The 21127-nt window shown below is 41.4% G+C and overlaps 1 protein-coding gene across 11 annotated transcripts in view; it reads right to left on the reverse strand.

The window, feature by feature from the left end:
- CADM1 (cell adhesion molecule 1) overlaps window positions 1-21127 on the reverse strand; it is a 181729-nt gene that overhangs the window by 54458 nt on the left and 106144 nt on the right. For all 11 annotated transcript variants that reach the window (XM_080568007.1, XM_080568006.1, XM_080568012.1 and 8 more), the window contains exons 2-3: window positions 4437-4583; window positions 3160-3312 (exon numbers count right to left, since the gene is read on the reverse strand). In XM_080568007.1, coding sequence (XP_080424133.1) covers window positions 3160-3312; window positions 4437-4583 — 300 coding nt within the window. The remainder of the gene's footprint in view (window positions 1-3159; window positions 3313-4436; window positions 4584-21127) is intronic.

Below are 21127 nucleotides of genomic sequence, written 5' to 3' on the forward strand. Positions count from 1 at the left end.
AAGCTCATTTAAAATGCTCAAAAGGCACTGAGCACAAGACCACGTTGGACTGCCATCACCTTTTAAACAACACTGCCTACTCCCACAAACTAAACATAAAACCACCCCAGAGAGAGGAGAGGGTCAACTCTGCATCCAGTGACAGATTCTTGCATCACTTGGTAGTTACTCTGAGATGTTAGTTTGCCATTCTCCCCAGACAAGTGTTCTCTACACATCAAGAGTCTTGCATGAAACATAATCCAGTAATGTTGAGAAACAGGCCAGAGCTTCAGGGTGATAACAACTGCACCATAACCCAGAGACATGACAAACAAGCTTAAAAATTATGACATAGAAACAAGAAGTCTCTTCCCCATGGAAGCACCAGTAGCTAGAGAGGCAAAAGACAGAAAAAAAATGAACATCAAGAGTTCATGCAGTGCCGAGTTGTACTTACAGGGAAAAAAAACACAGAACTTCCAAAGGAAACTCAACTTTGCTCTGATCGGTATGATTAAGCAACTGTATAGTTCAAATGCGACTAACACGTTTTTCAGCTAATGAAGAACAAATATGTATAAATACCATCCAGATGATCAAATGGACTAATTAGTCACTTGTGGCTTTTCTCTAAAAAGAACAGAACAGGCTACATATTGGAGATTTTCACATGTTCCAATTAAGCATGAATAAATCTACATATAGTCTCACTGAAGACATTAAAGTCATGGGGAAGAGGAAGGAAGAACATTACTCAAGGAAAAGAAAGTGTGAAGCTCTCCTCTAACACTGACTGCATAGAAGGATGTCTGAAAACTTTGCTCTGCTCTCCAAAGCAAGTACCATTAGAAGCAGATCAACAAAACTACTCTTTGATATAGCTTAAAATATATAGGAGCCTGAGTAATGACTTAGAGATCTTGGGTGGAAAATGAATTCCTAGGAGGACCAACGATGTACTGACACGGATAACTACTCCCCTGCCCTGTCCCATTTTTTCTCCTAATTAGGGAGTCAATAATATGGAAGAAAGGAAAGACATGCTACCCTTGGCTTCACAGCACCCTATCTCTAAGTACAAATGTTAGCTAAGATAAACAGTCCCCTCCTTAGTCTTCTAATAATAAACATCTATCTTCATTGCCTGCCCTGTGAACTAAGGTTTTGCCTGAGTATGTGATAAAGGTGGACAGAAAACACTGCATTATGAATGTGAGGGAAAGGCAGGCACACACTGGTCATGCTGCAAATTTTGCTAAAAAAAAAAAAAAAACAACTGAAGTACAAGACAAGAAAACAGACTTTCCCCTGAATTCTGAAGCATAATGTATGTTAAAAAAAAAAAAAAAAAGCCATCAAGTGCATTATGTTTCCCACTTGAAAGACATGCAGTGCTGGCTAATAGGTGAATAAAGTAAATACTGTTATTTCAAACACATTGTTAGCAGTGAGATTAAATACCACAAAACATTTTTGTGTATGCATGATTACGAAGAAGAGCTGGAAGAGAACTTCTAATATGGATACTGGAAACTGCACTAGGACTTAAAAGCTGTTGATAAATGTAATAGCTGTAGTAGAACTGCTTATAAACATTACTTAAACAATGTATAAAAACCTAAGAACCAAATCTCATTAAATAAAAGAAGAAAGGTTTAAACTAATCAGCAAGTGAGATCTTACATTATATCATGCTCTGTAATGCAGGTTCTCCTATTAAGAGAATCTTAAAAGCCACTGATAATCTGTAGAAATAGCTCTAATAGCACGAGTTGCTATTGCTCGTAACCACAGCAGTCTTGCAGCTGCGTATCCACAGTCCTGCAAAGCATGAGCAAGGTGGGGGGGAAGGGACAGAATTAAGGAAGGGACAGAATTAACTTCAACTCTGCAAACAGCAATTCCTATGCAATTCCTATGTTCCTATGAGCAACTTTAGGATGTCAAGTGAAAGATCTTATGTTCCATTGCATGTGAAAAATGTTTGCTACAATTGACAGGGAACTATCACTTTCCATTAGTCGAACTTTAGATTTCCTTGAGTTAGTCAATAGACAAACAAAATCTTACGCATCTTCACATGATAAGAGGTTACTGAGCTATGCTGTTAGTAATATTTGCCCTTAAGAAATTATCATGGACAAGCAAAAATGCTGTCTTTCTTCATTGTAATATAATTCCCAAGTTTTAGAAGAAAAGATTTAGTATATGACCAGATTAGTCAGATTATCGAGAACACAAAATTCATGAACTGAATTGTTCTATCATGTTATGAAGCATTAATTTATTTTTCCTCTGTAAATCAGATAATTATTGAAAGACATTTTCTACAGCTTTTACTTTCTGGCTGACTTCTTTCGTTCTTCACAGAATGAGATGCAACCATCACAACATAAATTCCCTTGCTTTTAAGAAATACGTCTTCTCTAGCCCTACAGGAAGGGGACACATGGCAAGAGGAAAGCTTGTCTTAAACAGCACATATGGTCCTGCGAAGCCACTCAATATCCATTCCAGGATGCTAGCAGGTTCAGACTTGCCCCAAAAGCATAATGATTCACTTTGATGTTCTTACAGACAGGCAATATGACAGTTAAAAAATTAATCCCTGCCAATTGTCTGCAAAACAAAGCGTGTGCTGAACTCCACTTCATATATGGCAGGAAACCCAGCAGAATTTCCAAGTGACCTGCCCAAGTAAAACAGAGGCTTAGAAGTAGAAATCACACCTCCCACTTATACCTCTGCTTATTCCTTGAAGCCAAAAATTTGCTGTGAAAAAAATGGGGAAGACCCAATAATCACACTAAGTACAACACGACCTACAAAGACACACTGGGTGTGCAACCAGGGGCATGCTGCAAGACAGGGAGAATACACAATGGCCATAACACGCCACTGGGCAATCCACGGTATTTGCACGTAGCCCTCAAAATTCTTGTGCCTGCAAGTTCAAGTACGAAGCTGCACTGACCTATTGAAGAGCTGAGCTGGTCTCCAGTGGGAGAGCACTTAGTATTACAATACTTACACTTCACCAAAAATCACTGGAGCGCTGTGGCTCTTTCTGGGCAGGCAGAACTCCCCAGTCACAGCCCTGTACTACTGTCTTATCCAACCCAGACCCCGTGCACGAGCACTTGCAAAATTCATCACAAGCATCTATTGGGTCCTTACCAAGCACTGTAATAGTGGTATAAATTTCCTGCGGGGGATCAGTGTAGAGCTGGCAGAAGTACCTTCCTTCATCAGAAATAGAGACGTTTGTCAATGACACTCTGAGTTCACTGTTGGAGAAATTCACCAGCTGAAACCTGCTGTCCTTCAGCGCTGCAAAGCAAAGGGATCGTCAGTGGCTGTGATGACAAATGCAGCAGTTCCTCTCACAACAAAAAGTCAAAAGTCTATACAAATGTGAGTAACATCTAAGCCAGCACCCCCTGGGTTCCTGACTGCAGCTGTAATCCTGCTTCTTATGTTTAAGTTTGGATCTATAAAATACTTCTGTTCTCAAATCATTACAAAGAATCAACATAAGCAAATCCACTGGGCACAGTACCAAATCTTTTGACATGGTGTTTATCTTCGTACAGCTTAGGGATGCATAGGTAAATTGCTTACTGTGCAAATCCTTTTCTATATGCTTGCATTTCAGTGTGCAGTGAGTGAACCAGGGACAGTGTGAAAGATAAAATCTGGAAAAGGATCATTTAAGATTTGTTTCCTGATGAGTAGCGGCTACCTAAATTCTTTTAGGAATTTGGAAACCAAGCATTTCAAATTTCCCCAGCTAAACGTACAGGCCACAAATGTTAGCACAAGTGAAGTGAGCCAGCCTCCACTGCCCTCCCGTACTTGTAGATCATAAATTGTCTCAGAAGAGAACGTGATCTGCCATGTGTTTCTATAATGCTCAGCACAACGTGCCAGCATCTCTAGTCTCTGCTGTGACATTAATACAAAGAATTTCAAACATTTCATTGCCGCTATGAGGCTCCCATGGTATTGTCACAACAGGAAACAAAGCCAGACTTGTTCACTGGACATCGCAGTGATGGGAGATTTTGTTTTGGCTATAAAGAGGCATAGATTGTCTTGAAAATTTCAGTCTTCAAACCGAACAGATTACCTCTGAGAACATTGCACCGTCTCTGCTTTGCCCTATTCAATTTGTTTGTGTCAGCTAAATATTTGGCACTCAATTGCAATTCACCCTGAATTACTACAATCAATTCCTATTGCAAAGTAAGACGGTCTGACTTTTAAAGGGGACCATCAAGGTTTCCATTAAGGAGAAAGATTATGATTGCCTGTTTCATCTGCCCTCTAAAGAATTGACTAAACTTTAAGTGTCTAACATTAAATTAAAAGAAGAGATCTCAGCAAATGCTTTATCCCAAGTGCAAGCAAGGTACAGGAAACGTTGTTACCAAATAATAAAAGATGAAACTTACGTCTGAAATCTCTGAAATAAATCGTTTGTCTGTTGGGATTCAGGAGCTGAATCACTGAGTCATCGCTGTTTTTGACTCTACAGCTGATGGTGGCAACATCTCCCTCCACTACCGTCACATCTTCTGTAACCAAATTCTGACCATCACCTTAAGAAGAAAGGGAAGATGAAATATGAAAATCATAAATGACATCAGCAATTTTCATTTGGAATCATATATTGGAGTACCAACAAAAAGAGCAAACTTCAGTAGGCTCCTACACTCAAAGTAGAAAATTGCCTCGGGTTGGAAAAAGGCATCGTGCAAAGTCTGGGAGGTTTGCATCTACACGGCACGTGCCAGCCCCTGTGGCAGCCTCAGGAGGTCAGGAGCCGGCACTGCAGTACAGTCAGGGTTTGTGCAGTACGTGTCCAGCAGCATAACCACGGGCCACTGTGCCCAAAACGATCTTGGATTTTTTCCTGATCTGCTGAAGTGAGGAAGGACTTTATTTCCTTCAAGAGGAACTTTGGGAAGGCAAGGGAGGAGTATCAGCTTGTGAGTAGTTTACCCTGTGTCCTCCAACAAGCTCGGTTTATAAAGAAACCTTTTACCCACCCCACCCCACCAACTAAACAAACATATTCCACAGCCTTTTTTTTTTTTTTTTTTTTTGCTGGGGCTGGTATTATTTTCATTGAACAGATGCAATCACCTACATGATAAACACACAGAATCACCATACCAGGGAATTCAAGGAAGTATTCTCCCCCCCCAGGCTGTACTGGACATCAGCGAATTGAAGAGGAACAACTGGAAGGGAGGTCTATAGCTGCAAAATGACTACTGTATGGCCCAATTACAGAGCTTGTTTTTTATTGCAAAGTCACTTCAACTCAGTACATTCTCTCTATTATAATTTAAATAATAAACAAAAAGTAGAGGACTGGGGAAAAATCTCACTGGACTTCACACATCCCTCCAGGCTTTAATACTTGTGTCAGCCCCAGGCGTGTAAGGTCCATGCCACATGCACGGAGATAGTAGAATTTGCTTCCTCTCTTAAAAAGACAAATATTGTTAAATTACCTTGAAAGAACAATTTGCTGTAAAAGGCATTTATCCTTTGACTTTAACAGATATACTTTTGTGAGCTAGTTTTTTACTTAATGTCTAATCAGTGGGTGCTATTAATGTCCAGAGGCAGGAAAAAAGAACTCGATGCAATTATGCCGTGGGAGTCTTGTAATCATTTATAGGTCATCACCTCAAAACTCTCTCTAAAGTGAATTGAATCATTACATCAGATGCACACTGAGAAATTTGGTTCACATTTTAAAGATTGCAGAGGATCATAATTTGAAAAAGTATTTTGCATTTCAGTTTTTCCACATACTCTTTATCAGGTTAAAGCTAGAAGACTGCGCTGGAAAGGCAGAGGAGCAAGATCCTGTCTGCTTTCAAAGCACACAAACGTTATGGACAAGGAGGCAAGTGCAAGTAAGCTTTACTTGTTGATGGCATAAGAAACGAAATAAGTGGGAGAAATTTTGAAACCCTGACTGTCAATTTGTCAAATTAAGTGAAGGTGTGTGGGCATCTGACCAAGGACTCTGACCCGAGTGGAGCTGGAGCAGGGTGACCAGACCACGTGCCAGAGCCCTCTGCTGCCTCACGGCGTGTTTGTGCAGGGACAGGGCAGGGGACAGTCCAACTCCTAAGTTGGCTATAATGGAAAAATGCAAGGTTTTGGTAAAACACAAAATAGGGTTTGCATTTTTGGGCAGAAGAACCAGCGCCTCTTCAGCAGCCAGATGCCAGTGTAAACTTGAGGGACGCTACATTCAAATATTTCAACAGCAGCACAGGCAAAAATATTAAACATCACTAACTGCTTCTAGGGAGTAATTTTATCAAACCCATTCAAAACAAGGTTCTTGCACAAGGATCAGCTTGGTATGTTCTCATAAATGCAATATTCACTACAAATCATTAACAAAGCTATTAAGATTCGATTTCCATCTAAGCAACTATTGCAAGCTTTTTCTTTTTTTTACATTTACTTTAAAAGACTCAATCCTATTTTCAATTCATTAAACTGTTCCTTGCATTTACTGAGTTTTACATCAGCTTGGAAGCCTATTTGAATTAATAAGAATTACAGTAGAAGTAATTTAGAAATAAATTATTTGAAGTTCAAACCACTGAAGCTTTTCATGCTGGAATGCTGCTACATTAAGCCTGCTGACTGATTGCTTTAGAAGTCCAGCATCTAGGTCCAGGCTGGCGTCAGGATCTGTCTCCAGGAAGTATTTATTCTCCCTCAGGCTTTGGGGTTAATGACAGGCACAGTGCACATAAGGACAAAGCTTCTTGTTCTGCAACAGCCAGCATCTCAACCTTCATGGATTTTTGTGTATTTATTCTGAACCAAAGGGCACCCTATCCGGCTGCTGTTTGCAAAGATTCCCTTGCTCTGCTGACCTAAATTTGTTTGCTTAACTAACAGCACCAGACAGTACAAGTTAACACTTCTGGTTATCTGCATTCACATCTGCTCCCAGTTACCACGACGTGGAAGCTATTTCTGAGAACAGCATCAATTACAAACTTCAAATGAAATAAAAAAAATGCAATGTGAAGTGAGAACTCTCTAGACCCATTTTAATTTCAACATTTCAGCAAGTTATTCCCTAATATTTATTGGCACTACACAAGTGTTCTGAGCATTAACTTTCATTGAAATACATACACTGAAAGTACCACAACATCATTGTAACAGGGAAAAGATCTGGGTGGGGAGAGGGAGGAAGAAGCTGAGTTTTGTGGATCCCACACAGGATCACAGTAGATGAGAGGGGAAAAAAAGGAAAGTTGCTATTGATAAAGAACTCTGAAAACATTTGCCAATTAGCAGTACTCCTGGGGGGCAGAGCATGAGCAGGGCAAATGGAAAAAAACCAACAGAATTATTCTTGCCATATTTTCATCTAATTAAATGTGAATGGAATATGAAAGCCCCCATGCATTGGTTTTGTATCAGACACGTTCCTGTTGAGAACTCCAAACCTAAGTAGAAATCAGTGCCCCATGCCAATAATGGACAGACTCAAAGATCTGACTTAACATTTCAAATAAGGTGCAGGATTGCTTGATTAGAACATAACTTGGTCCATATAATTCACCTTCCCTTTCGGGTCTTTTAAAAAAGTTATGAAGAAAATAGTACATATTTGCAGGGTGTTCTAGGTGTTTGAATCTCTTAGGAAAGTTTTTTTTTTCCTTGTTTTTCTTTGTTTTGTTTTTATTTTGTTTTCAAGTCCTATGCACACTTCAGAAAGAAATCCTTTTCCCTGTGTGCGCACATAACCTGTGCTCACAGGTAGGCAGATTTTCAAAACATGCTTTCCTGGACTAAGCTTTTCATCACTGCCTACAGAAACTTGCACTTGACGTAATATGCAAGCACATTCTTGATCTAAAGTATAAAGCATTGTTATTGAGAGAGGAAAAAAGAGAGCAACATGTATTAAGCCAGCTTCCAGGGTTGGGCTTCAGTGTGAACTGACACACATGCAACGTATAATATTAATGAGCAAGCATAACAACTAAAATAGGTATCTGCAATGTAAGGGGAAGAACAAAAATGCTATGCATGTCTCCTTTATTACCCAAAGCAATTCTTTGGCGTCATGTATTGAAATCTCTCCGTGAAATGTAAAAAACTGACATATTTTATACTTACTGGAGGGGAGAATAAATTGGAGAGATACCATACTTAGGGAAAAGCTTTGGCTAGATGCTATACAATTAATTTTTGCACTTGTATTTCTGCCTTAGATCACTGCAATAGTTGTTTCTAAGACTGCAAAGTAAGAAGATATTGGCCAGTAAATCGTGTTTAAAACAAGTTCCTCTAAGGTAGGCACAGCACGGGGACCTTGGCTCATATGCAGTGGTCACGTTGAAAATTAATTCTTTTTTCAAATTGTAGCACATCAGGATAGAGCGAAGCATCAGGGAGAAAAGAGGGAAAGATTAAAAATGCGTGCCTGTGAACATGATTCTTCAATTCCTAACAAAACACTAGCCATGAGTACTTCATCATGACCAACTGCACTGCTGATTCAGTATACAGAATGCAAACACAAATGCTTTCCAAGAAAGAGTAATTTTCATGAAACACGAAGTATGTAAACTCACACATAAACAAAATTGTTCTTAATAAATTGAGTCAAAGGGGGAAAAAACACTTTGATTTTTGAATTTGGCTGGGTCTAGCTTTGGAAAATAATGCTTAAAAAAACACAAAACAAACCATTTGTTCATGCCTTTGATGAAAAATGACATGATGATCAATCCGCAGAATTAATATAATTTTAATGTAAAAAAAACTTACAAATTTCAGTTATCTAGGAAGAATATAGTGGTTAAATAACCAGCAAAGGTTGAGACAAACATTAGACAAGTTTTTTAGTTACAAATGCCTAGCAACCTACCTACTCCAAAAGCTTTGTCTCCTTGTTACTGCTTTTCCCTGAGCAGTTTCTGTGCTCTTTCCACCCATCATGAAGACAGCACTGCCTTAAGTTAAGTATCACAAACTGTATTTTCAGAAAGACTACAGTAACTGAACAGATATTTTGTAGTGATCAGATATAGCAACCTTACAGAGCACGAATAAGGAGAACAAATCACCATTTAAGTTCTCAGCAAATTTGCTTTAAGGAGAGAGAAAAGAATCGACAGCAGTGCGCTGAAAGCAAGTTGCTGGAGCTCAGTGCATCTGGTCTTGAAGTCTTAACAAACTGTTTTAAAAAGCAACAATCGTCACACTTGATCTTTTGAGAAGAATGGACAATCCACGCTAATTATGTTGGCAAGAAAAGGCAGTTGCTTTCTACGGAGTTAATTTCATGACATCTTTTCATGCACAAAAGAATGATAACAATTTTAGATCAGGCTGTCTACAAAATATACCTACACATGTGAGCGTGTGACACGGCTTCCATCATGTAGGAAAGCTGCTGCAGCCAAGGGCATCCTGCACTAGTGATGAAAAGGGCTGGGTTTGGCTTTGGATAATAATGCTTAAAAACCATGCAATAACAAACAGTCTTTATTCCTCAACATGTATTCAAATATACAGAAATAGATATGTTGTCTTCCACCCATATAAAAAAAGCTTATTGTGAACAACTCGAGAAGCATGGTAGGGAAGGAGGAAAGGCGGCATGCTGCTTTTATACCCATAAATGCAAACGACTGACCAGGCAATTCAAACCAATAGGGTAAGGCTGGGAGCCTTAATGGCAGGTGGTGCTTTCACCAAAGCCTGCAGATGCTGTAGCATTCATGTGAAGTGCTAACAACAGACCTTTACCCCACTTGTGCTCCTTAACCACCATAAAACAATAACAAGGGTTGATCTTCTGATCCCTCAAAAGCATCTCGGAGTGACACTGCTAGGATGTGCTCCAGGAACAGGCCATAAATCAGTCTTTGCTTCTTAACGGAGCTGCTTTGCACTAAGCTGTGCAATCCTGCCTCCATGAGCAGCTCAACTCCGGCCCCAAACGCCGACTGAACCTGCTTCAAGGGCATCTGTTAGCCCTGACAGTCTGGGTGAGTATAATTTCACCGCATTATTAGTCTCTCTGCATCTCCCAGTCCATTTTGCCTGCCAAAGAGAGATGCCGAAAGCCTTCCACGTTAGAAGCTCAGGACTGACGTGCCGAGCGGCAGGGCTAAGTGCTGGCACGCATCAGACACCACCTTGCAGCAGGTGCCAGCACGCACCGCATCGCCCGGGCAAGGGGAAGGGGGGAGCCAGGAGCGGAGACGCCCGGCCCCGGCACTCGTATCCCAGGAGGGCTCTGAGCGAGGGGGAGGAATACGTTTTGAGACAGCTGTAAACAGATCATGACAATCATGCTGAATAACACTGCGTTGGGAGAACTACTCATATTTCTGTTGAGGAAGCCAAGTGCTTTTGGACTATAACGTGAAAGGGCAATTTCTTAGCATAAAATTGGGTTTCTGTGACTCAGCCCCACCAGCCCATGGCGAGGGTTGGCTCACGTCAGCTGTCTGCCAGTTGCTCTGACATCTTTCTGCCCCGGAGACTCTCTTCTACGTCCAGCCCAAGCAAAAATACTCAATAACGGAAACCCTCCCAAGGCCACAGAACCTAAAGCTACATGTGGGCATTTCTGACAACTATTCTTTTAATTTTATCCTCGATCTCAGAGGAAGATTGTTTTCGACCAGGATTTACAGCTAACATTTTGAAATAGCAACTTTATCTTCTAATAAGATCTAATTACCAGTTTTGTGACCTTCAGTCAAGTATCTTTGAGATCTTACTGCGGTCAAGTAGCTTTTACTCTCTCTTCAAAATCTTCTCCATGACTAGCAACTGTCTTAGTGTGACCAAAATGCAACTCCACCTCCACTGGGAAGAAGCTCTTCAAAAAAAGCACTGGTGGTAAACAAACAGAATTCTAGAAAATCTCATATTCAAGTTTGTTTTGCTTTGCAAGTCTGTCATCTTCAATAACCTAATGTGAAGTTTTTCCCTGTGTAAAATCCCCGAGTATCTAGAGTGACGGCTACTTCACAGCAAGGCACCCCACTGCAGCCTCAGAACCAAACTGAGCAGTTGAAGCTCAAACAAGATAGAGGGGATGGGACAGAATATCTCCCCTCCCATGTCTGAAGTTGAGACTACAGCAAATCAATATAGTAATGCTCACCCTGCATTAATGTTTACTTTCAAATTTCATGCATATTACTCCTCCTTTACCACAAAAGCTAGCCTTAAAATGATTACTTTGATGAAGGGCGCTGATTTCCATGTCAATTCTGTTGCTGCAAGTTGTGATATCACCTGATGCATGCGCTCTGGAAGAGCGTAAGCTAAAAGTATTAGTTCCTCTGCAGCAGAAAAAAGGGGCAGGGGCGATTAACATTCATGGAAACTATTCCAGCGTCACAGATCTGTAAGAAAACAGCTACTGCCTATCACTAATGAAGCAGATTGTCAATTAAGGAAGTATCTGGTATTAAGTGCAAAGCCTCTGTTTTCAAAATAGAGAACAATTCTGTTAAGGTTCATCATTTCTCAGAAGAAGAAACTGAAAAAGATGGAGACAACAGATGAAAGCTTCATACTACATTACCAGAAGGGCCAAGATTGTCCCCAAAGAGCAGCAGCACCAGAAGATGCTCTCTTCATCACCCTCCACAGCATTTTGCTCTCCAGGCTTGGTTATCTAAAGGTTGTTTGACAACCTTCTCTGACAGGCTTCATCACCAAATCTAAGGTGAAGAGCTTGCACACGTTATTTTTGGATGACCAGTAAATCCAAATGGATTACTACTAGCAACCCCGTAATTTGCCTAGCTACCACAAGCCTTCCATTCTGTTATTTACACTGAATTCCAGCAAGCTTCCCTAACATTTTCTGCAGGGATGAAAACACTTCGACCATTCAGCATCCTCAGTGCAAGCTATTTAATTTTCTTGTCATATGTTTTACTCAACCTCTGTAATTGCAGGAACCTATTTTCCCTCTCTTCTCAATACATATTTTAACAAGCGTACACACGTGCGAATGCTTTCAGCACCTTTCATCACTGATTCACCCACTGAGGCAGAGAACTCCTTTGCCCACCTCTCACTAAGCTACAGCTAACATTTCTCTACTGAATTACTTTCCTGGTTTCTGAGAGAATATGCAAGATTGTGCTAAAAATCGCTTATTATGGGGAGCATGTTTACGTTATGAATTATACACTTCAGAAAAATATACTGCAAATTTGAGTAAGTTGTGCACAGCTATTAAATTTCTGCAGAAGAAAAAATGCTAAAGCCACCTTTATTGCTTTTCATGCTTAAATAGTAAGAATAAAAGATGACAACAGCTCCGAACTGACACCAAGGGTTTTATTTACTTTAAACATTTGTGAATTTCTGTGTGATGAAATTGCATTGGGGAATTCTTTCTGCTGGTGTCTAACCAAAAGGGTATAAAGATAGAAAACTGATTTGAAATACTGCTAAAGCAACACAGCCGGCTAAGTATTGTTAGTCCGTAGGAAAGCAGTTCCTTTACTAAACCCGTGCTCCATCTGAATTATTAAAATTCTCCCTGTTATTTACCCCGGAGGCTGCCGGGAGCTGGGAGCGCCCCGTCTCTAGCTGAAGAGGGAGCGCTGCAGGAGGCTCGGCACGGCCCGCGGTACGTCTGCGGCACGGCGCGCTGCGGGGCTGGGCGCTTCTCAAAGCGAGCCCAGCCTGAGCTGAACGGCAGACGAACGGTAACAAACACGAGGACGAGTCCAACACAACCCCCCCACAGCACCTGCTTAAAAGTCAACATGTCCAGTGAGCAACTGACTTTTATGTTGTGTCACTTGATAAGAACAACCAACAGTCCACGTCCCATCTGAAGTATTTTGATCTTACATATTGCAGCTGTGAATACAAACCCTTCTCCTATGACAAAAACCTATATGCTTTTGGCCCAAAGATCTCTCAGCCTGAAGCATTTCCTGATTTCACCGTGCTCATCGACGCCCCTTCAGCCCTCCCTCTCGCAGGCCTCCCATTACCAGTAACCATATCAGTTCAGATTTATGATCTGTCACCTGTGTTGGGATTAGATGTCATGCTTGTCTTTCTATTACTCAGATATTGATAGATAAAATTCCACGGCCATACATTCCCTGTCCCTTCAAAGGTTACCGTCAGAGGATGCTCAGAATCGATACAGATCTTATCTGTCACTGACCTCGGCGGGGCACAGCAAACAAGGCTCACGGGAACGCAGCACAGAAGAATTCGTCATGGCTCACAGGATTAGCACGGTCTTTTGCAACAAAGCCTGTTGTTCTGCAAGTCTGATTTTTATTCCACATTTCTAACCAAATCAAGTCTTGTGAGAGAACAGAATTTATAGCAATTGCCAGAAACAGCCTTTCAGAATATGACCATATTTCAAGGTAAGGCGTTTTGACCATTTGGAGAAAGATTCCTACAAGCCACACTCACCACAATGGACCTGGTGTCTAAAAGCACAATTTATATGCTTTGCTGCCATGGCTAAGTTGGAAGGCTGCTGGCTATGCTTTTCCTGTGTTAGAACTAATTTCTTAGCTCATCTGACAGTTCATAAATAAAAGGTGTTGCTATTGCAGCCTTTTATTTATATATACTTATATGTAGGGATGCTCAAACAAGTTTAATGCACCAGAAGAACAGTTTTCCAGAAATCGGGACGAGCTGAAGTCTTGCTTTTATTCTAGAAGCACACGGTAGATTGCACGACAATAAAAGGTCATTTATTAACAGACTGCTTTGCACTCCTGAGGTCAGAGGTTTGTTGCAGCACCCAGGAAGAAATATGTGAGTACCAGTCCTTGGCTGCTGCACGCAGAGGACAGACAGGCAGCACGCATTTCCAGACCCTCCCATGAAACGTGGCTTCAAGTCCTTGCCAAGCCCCAAGCACCGTCTTCTTCAGGCAAGTCTTTTTATTCTAGGCTGTAGTGCCCAGCACATCATCAACCTGGTTTCTCGGTGCTTCACTGGTGTGATTATCAATAAATGTTTAAAAAGTACAATATATAAAATAGAGCCTCAGTTTCTTTCATCCCTCCTTACTTTACAGGGTGCTGCTGCAATTCAATTGTGACGGAGCAACTTCATTCTGGTTAGGGTCATAAAATACTTAGAAAAATACAACAAAAGATCAAAAAAGTGAAGCTTCCTTGCAGGGGAGGAAATAAACCACTTCAGACACAGAATGGGAGCAGAGCAAGGAGCTCAAACCAGAAAGCAAACCAAGACGCTGTGGAATTAACTTCCACTGCGCCTATTTCAGGTTAGCATTTCTTGTAGCTGGGTGTTACGAGGAAGGAGGCACTCTCAGGAAGCCTTGACAATCTCCATCTTAAAAAGTGATGGAAAAACGTATGGTCCAGTCTTACAGCTGTAGATGTTGTGAGTAGCTGTGGTTCGGGTTAGGAGGCTGACGCGCCAGAGAGCACCGAGCCGTGCACTGCAGCGCAGGAACAGAGCCGAGTGTGACCGCTTTGTGTGGCACAAGAGCCAAATTGCTCTGCATTGCACAGGAAGACAAACAGTCAATTAAAAATCATTCATCAGTTACTGAGTAGGGAAAAGGACAGTAGGTAATGTTTTTGTTTCTACCGATGAGGGAGAAGCTTTGTGAAACAACCATGATCTCGAACAACTGTGTGGGTCATTCAGTACTGTGTGTGCAAGTCCCAGCTCCAAGACGCTTTCAATCATGAACAAAGCAATTTAGAAACAGCGAGGACTTCAGATGACAGGAGATGCTTGATTCATACTCCTATCATTCATCACATGTCTCAAAGACATGCATTGTGGAAAAATTTGAGAAAGCATAGGTACTGGTGAGGCAGGATGAGGAAGTCGTCTGCTGCTTGAAAAGCAGCAGCTACTCACCCCTGAGAGATGCCTGCTGGCCTCTAAATGGGGCTGTCAGGTAGAAATGAAAAGGGAGAAGTGAAGAGCATGGGAGTGAAAGCAAAAATGCAGCAAAGGGCAAAGCTCTGCACAGCCTCAGGAGAAATGCAACGCATGTATCTTTCACAAGTTTTGTGCATGCATTCCTCCTCCAGTTCAGCCATCACCATTGCAAGTCATCATCTGTCAAGGACACCACCTAAAATTCAACAATTCAGTCTTCTTACTAAAGAGAGATGCTCAGAAGCAACAGCCAGCAAGGGAAAAATAGTCTGAAAACATAAGATGGTCCCAGCAGACTGCTGCCTCCATTCAGTATGTTTAAATAATACTCAATTAGGATCAACATTCATTTATTATTAATGTTGTTCTAATACAGAATTTCTTATCTGCTTTTTTTATCCCCCAGCTACATCAATATCAAGGACACACACAGCCTAGATCTAAGAAAGGAGACCTTGATTAATCTGGAGTTGAAAATACACATTGAATTTCCTGTACCTGCCGTGACTCGTTCTGTTAGGAACTGAAGCCTGATGTACAGCAGGTTGCTGCAGGTAAGAAGAGGAAGCATTGATAAAATATTCAGTTTTCATAGACAATGAGTGCATTCAGTGCATTTACATTATTAGAACAACATTATTTAACAGCTCATGCTGTCTTACATTCATTTCTAACTCTGTCACAGGGGTCTAAAGCTGGGGCAGCCTTCGTTGAAATCCTAACTATGGAAGGAGAGAAATTATGCATCTGCAGGTGCGTCACGTGCATCATCACCTCAATTTTTGTAACGTAAAGGTTGGCAGCAGCCCTACATTTCAGATTTAGGATTGGTTGTACTCTGAATTGGCAAACATATCTTCAGAGGAGATTCACCCACCTGCTCTGTCTCCTCCACCTTTTCTTATGGCCATTGAACCTACGCTCCCAACTGCCAGCGTACCGACTGCACATCAGCTACCGCAGCTGGGCAGCAGCTACAGCACGGCACGATTTTCCTTTGGCATCACGTCCTCCACACAGAGCCAAGGGCAGGAAGCACTCGCTAACCTTCGGTTATTCTGCATCCACCCCTTTTGAGATTGTCTTTGTGATTTTCATGTGTTCAATGATGCTGTTGTTACTATTAAAGTCCATTTCTGTATGCACTCACTTATTAGACACTACATTACCGGCTGTAGGCACCCCCCCCCCAAAAAAAAAGAAAAGCTAACACAGACTACTCAGAATGATGGGATTTTCCAATAATGAGGAAAACTGTTTTAAATCAGATGATGGGTAACATTTTATTATAATGAGCAGATAATTCTTATATCCATACCTATAACCCGTTTCTTGGGGATTTTTTTTAACATCTATAATATTTTACTGTCAGTAGCATCTGTCACAATGTGCAGCTTAATAATCTCTTTTTAAATCCAAGAAATCTTTATTTCCATGAAGTATCTGAGATGAATTTTGATCAACAGCTTGATCTCTCTCATAAAAAAGGATCTCCCTTAACTGCCTGCGCATGGAAGTTAAAGCTCTTCTAAAATCTTCAGTCCTGCCACCGCAACAGGCAAGAAGTGACAGAATTAATAACAAACGTGCAAACCTGTAGAAAATATCCTAAAGCACAATGGGATAAAAGCAGATAATAAATTGGAATACAATATTTTTCTTTGGGTATTCTGACCAATTCCCATCCTTTGACTAAAGCAACACGCAGGCACCTTAAGATTACCGCACTTTACGTGGTGTGTCACACACGGGAGTTTTTCTGTAAGACTTGAAGAAAACAGCCCCAGAACTTTTCTCCAAAGTGTTCATCCGCGTGAAACAAGAAAACAACAATATTCGCCCACTTGAGGAACTGTAAATTTGCAATCCCAAGCTACACCTCCAGGTACGAGCACAAAGGATGCCCTTTCCTGGGGGAGCGGCTTTCCCGCGAAGGCAGCACCTCAGCACCTGGCGCTGCCCCTCCTGTTTCACAACACGCTCTCTACTTCTTTCTAGATCTAACCTTCTGAAATTCCATAAGCAGGGCACAGGCACTTTCCGTACCTTGGGAGGACAAACATTTAAACTGCCCGTGCCCTCTCGATCCCCCCAGACATGAGCAGCAGCGACCACTGGTTCCCGTCCTGGTGGCCTTCACCTCCTGGCACACATCAGTAATTCCACCACCGTCACCCCCATGGACGCACCAAATTTCACCTCCAAGAGCTTCTGCCTCTGGTACACCTCATTACTTACAGACCCGCAGAAGGTTCTTGTGAAAGCTCGTGCTGATACACCCTTGGAAAAAGCACGACAGCACGTTATCACCAATTCTTACGCAGTACAAGGACGTTCAATCCCACCCTAACTAGCTCCGTGTTATCAACCTCAAGCATTCAGCAACGCTAATGCTGAAGATTAAGATACAACATGTCTCCTGCTTTGTCAGCCTCTAGGATTCACTCAATTTATATTTTCCAGGTCTTTCTTTCCTATGATAAGACCAAAACTGCTGCTACTGTCTTTTACAATACAAGCTGGGTTTCTAATGAAAGCTATTGATTTCAGTAGCTGGGGGCTTTCGTGAAATGACAAATATAACTAGGTTCAATAAAAACCATGAGATGGAAACAGCATTAGTGCAAAAAGCAAAATATAATTTTATAATGTTCTGTCTCCTCAAACACACAGCATAATTCCGCAAACCTAAACTACTCTCCGATGTGCTACCCAAGGATTACCAGGAGCTTAATCTGATGGAGCTAACGAAGAGCGTTATCAACTGTACATGATACAACAGCTAATCTGACCAGCAGATCCTGCTGCTTCCTTCCCAGAGCAGCTCTCTGCCAGCAGCTCACCGCAGCCAAGTGGGCAGCAAGTCAAACTGCAGCAAGATTCATAATGCCGCCTTTGTGAATTTTAGGATACAACATCAGAGTCGGCAAGCTCGCCAAACAGTTCAAGGGCAGAGCAAGGTTTACACTTCTAATTAGTCGTTTTTATAACCCTGTGTTTTACCACACTTTAGAAATCCTCCAGCAGTGCTTCAGACCCTTACAGATTTTGCATTTGTGCTGCAAAACCTATATTTACAGCGGGGAATTAAGGGCTGATCCTCAGCTTCAGCGCACCTTAAAAACAATACAAACAAGCAGCATTAATTTGTTTTGCCTCTGCTTAATAACTGCATATACTCATAAAAGAACTGGGAAACTTTCCACTCGATCTCTTTGCTGAAGTTATTCTGCTGCTTTTCAACGCCTGTGAAATCCAGCTGTAAGGGCCAGACAGGTCACTTAAATATCTGTGCATCATCTATACGCACACAGTTTGGTGGGGAAGGGGTATTGTGCTTAGGTTTTTTTCCTTTTCTTTTCTTTTTTTAGTCTTCCCCTGAAGGGAGAGATTAGAGACAAGATCTTTTGTCAGACGGAAAGAATGACAGACACTATCAGCTAGGGCTACGCACCCCTACCCCCCCAACCCAAAATCAGGGAGAAAAATAGTCGCAGCAGCAGCATTACAATCAAAGTGAGAACTCCTTCCAATTCCAACTTCCAAGGAAGGATAAAAAGGTATATAATAACAAAAGCCTTTAGTCTAGATTCCAGATCAGACACAATGATGAATGCTAGCCTAAAGGGCAACATATTTGTAAGTTTTAAGTCTCTTGCTACACCAACTGTCCTGATTCATCCCTGCGATAAAGGCAGTTCTGAGAGCTATTTTACCATATTTATTATTTTACAGGAGAGGAAGAAAAAATGTGGAATCAGCCCTCCATCTGCCACCCATCGGATTTATAAATGTTGGTAAAAGAACAATACTAGTGCCTTTAAACATTAATCTACTTGCTACAGATTGTGCAGGCCCCTCCATCAGCCCCCACCCAGTGGTTCTCTCAGGCTGGGGTGGAGAAAAAAAAATGTATATATATATGTATATGTATATATATACATATAACACTTGTATATATAAAAATACAATACACACATTTTTTTCCCCTCTACATCTATGGGATTCACTTTCATTAAAACCATGACAAAACCAGAAAGGGCAGGTGCTCCTGAACACATTACTACCTGCTGTCATTGCTTTGCTAGCTGAGCGGAAGCACAAAGCTCTGATCCAGTGCTTATTTTTAAAGATGCAGCTCGCTTGATACATGCTCATTCTGCAGACCTTATTTTCAACAGAGAAGCTGTGTATGCTTGCTGGCTAACTTGAGAAAGGCAAAGTTGAAAGGAAAGGAAAAGAAAGCGTACAGTGCACACAAAAATAAAACCATGATTTTATAAACTATGTTAGCACCACCTCCTTTACTGCCTCTGGAGTTACAGCAATGAAGCCATAAAAGAAATATAGAAATAATGAGAAAGAGAACATTTTTGATTCCTTAGCACCATCACGGAGCAGCAGGAGAGGTAAGGAGAAAAACGGTGAAGTTTTGCACTCATCCAGTTTTCCAGAACCTGTTCAAAGAACTGGAGCTCCACCGTTCTGAATTCACAAGTACTTTTATCAAGCACTTTGTAAATTTTATCTCAGATTTCTTAAAATTGCGGTTGCCTTTTAAAAAATAGATTGTATTTAGTTTTTAATTAAGTCTTCGTCTTTGTATAAAAAACACAGGCCTTGAGGTTTAGATTGTCATTTTAAACAAAAGTAAAATGGTAAATGCCTTTTACATGCAACACCATTAGATATAATTAAGCAATGGGTAAAGCATACATCGTGCTATAAATGTCATTTAGTTTTACAGTTAAACTCATCAACATTTATCAAAACACTGCCTCAAGAAAGAAGGAGACAGCTACAGCTAGTGACTTCAATTCACTGCTGTCTTTGAAGCAGCACGCTCGAAGGCAAAACTGCAGCAAAAAAAGCCTTCACATTTCATATTTTCATCTTTTTGACTGAAATGTTAATTTTCTGCTACGTTTCTACGTATGCTGGGATGGGTGATGTTTAACCATCGCACACCAGAACTAGACAGCTAACTCCAGGAGGAGCCGCTGACGGAGGGGCAGGGACAAAGCCCAGCCGAAGAAGAAGAGGAGAAGAGCTCTGGTGCTGGGGACGCTGCCCGCAGCCCGAGCCCTGCTGTGCCACGGCTGACGCCGCGCAGCCGGACAGGAATTCAGGCACCCCCGGTCTGCCCCATCTGCATCACGCGATGTTCGCCGAGGAAAGGTGCTCTGTGCTCCCCGATTAATTGCGGTGTCTTTATTTAACTGCTTGTTACGGAAGCAAAACAACAACAACAGAGCCCTAAATGTAGCTGCATGCAGCTCATGCTTGTTTCTGTGCGTTTTTTATTATTTCGCTTTGCCCAAATTTTTATCTTAGCAATTTAATACAAAATCCTGACAACGGTCCAACGTGACAACTCTATTGATAATATTTCTGCCAGCTTAAACACCTGCCACCTCTACCACTGCTCCCATAAACCGCTATGAAAAGACACAGGAATTCTTTACTGGACTTCACAGGCGTTCAGTAAGCGCCAGCAGAAGCCAGTGTTTTGCTTTTGTTCATTACCATCCTGCTTTGTTCTAGCACCTTCTGCTGTTCGAGTCTCTCAAGCTACATATCTCTAGCTGCCAATACTGAACACAATATAAACCCAAAAACCACAGCCAAGGCCTTTACACTGGTGACAGCGCTGTCACTGCCCTAGAATCTAATCGTACAGTCCCGCTCACAAAAAAAAACAAGTGTGGAACAAAACCGTAAGCATGTTACCACCTCCTCCTGCTGCCTGAGGCAGCAAAGCCTCCCTGGCCCTGCCAAGCCATTAAAAATCTTTAAAGAACTTTTAAAATTCTTTTTTTTTTTTTCCCTAAGAAGCATTAAAAATATACAAACTGAGCCATTAGAAGCCATTTTTAATTTGCTGATCCTCCTTGACACGCCAATGGCAAACACCAGCAGGTATCGGGACAGCAGGCACCTAGCTGACTGTGAACTATGTCAAGCTCTCTCACTTTGCAGCTTTAGACAGACAAGGCAAAAAAAAACAGATTTGAAATGGATGCATTTTACCATTACCCATCATTAAATAATTATACTGTTGCACAAATTCAGAAGCAGCAAGGAGTGAATATTCAATGTTTCTAGAAACATGTATTAATTCCCTGCTTCCGCAGCCTGTAAATGAGTGTTTATAAATCACTGCGATTCTCCTCCTTCTCTCCCCCTTTCCCCA

This window comes from Anser brachyrhynchus (assembly GCF_964034855.1).
Source record: "Anser brachyrhynchus genome assembly, chromosome: 25".
Lineage (NCBI taxonomy): Eukaryota > Metazoa > Chordata > Aves > Anseriformes > Anatidae > Anser > Anser brachyrhynchus.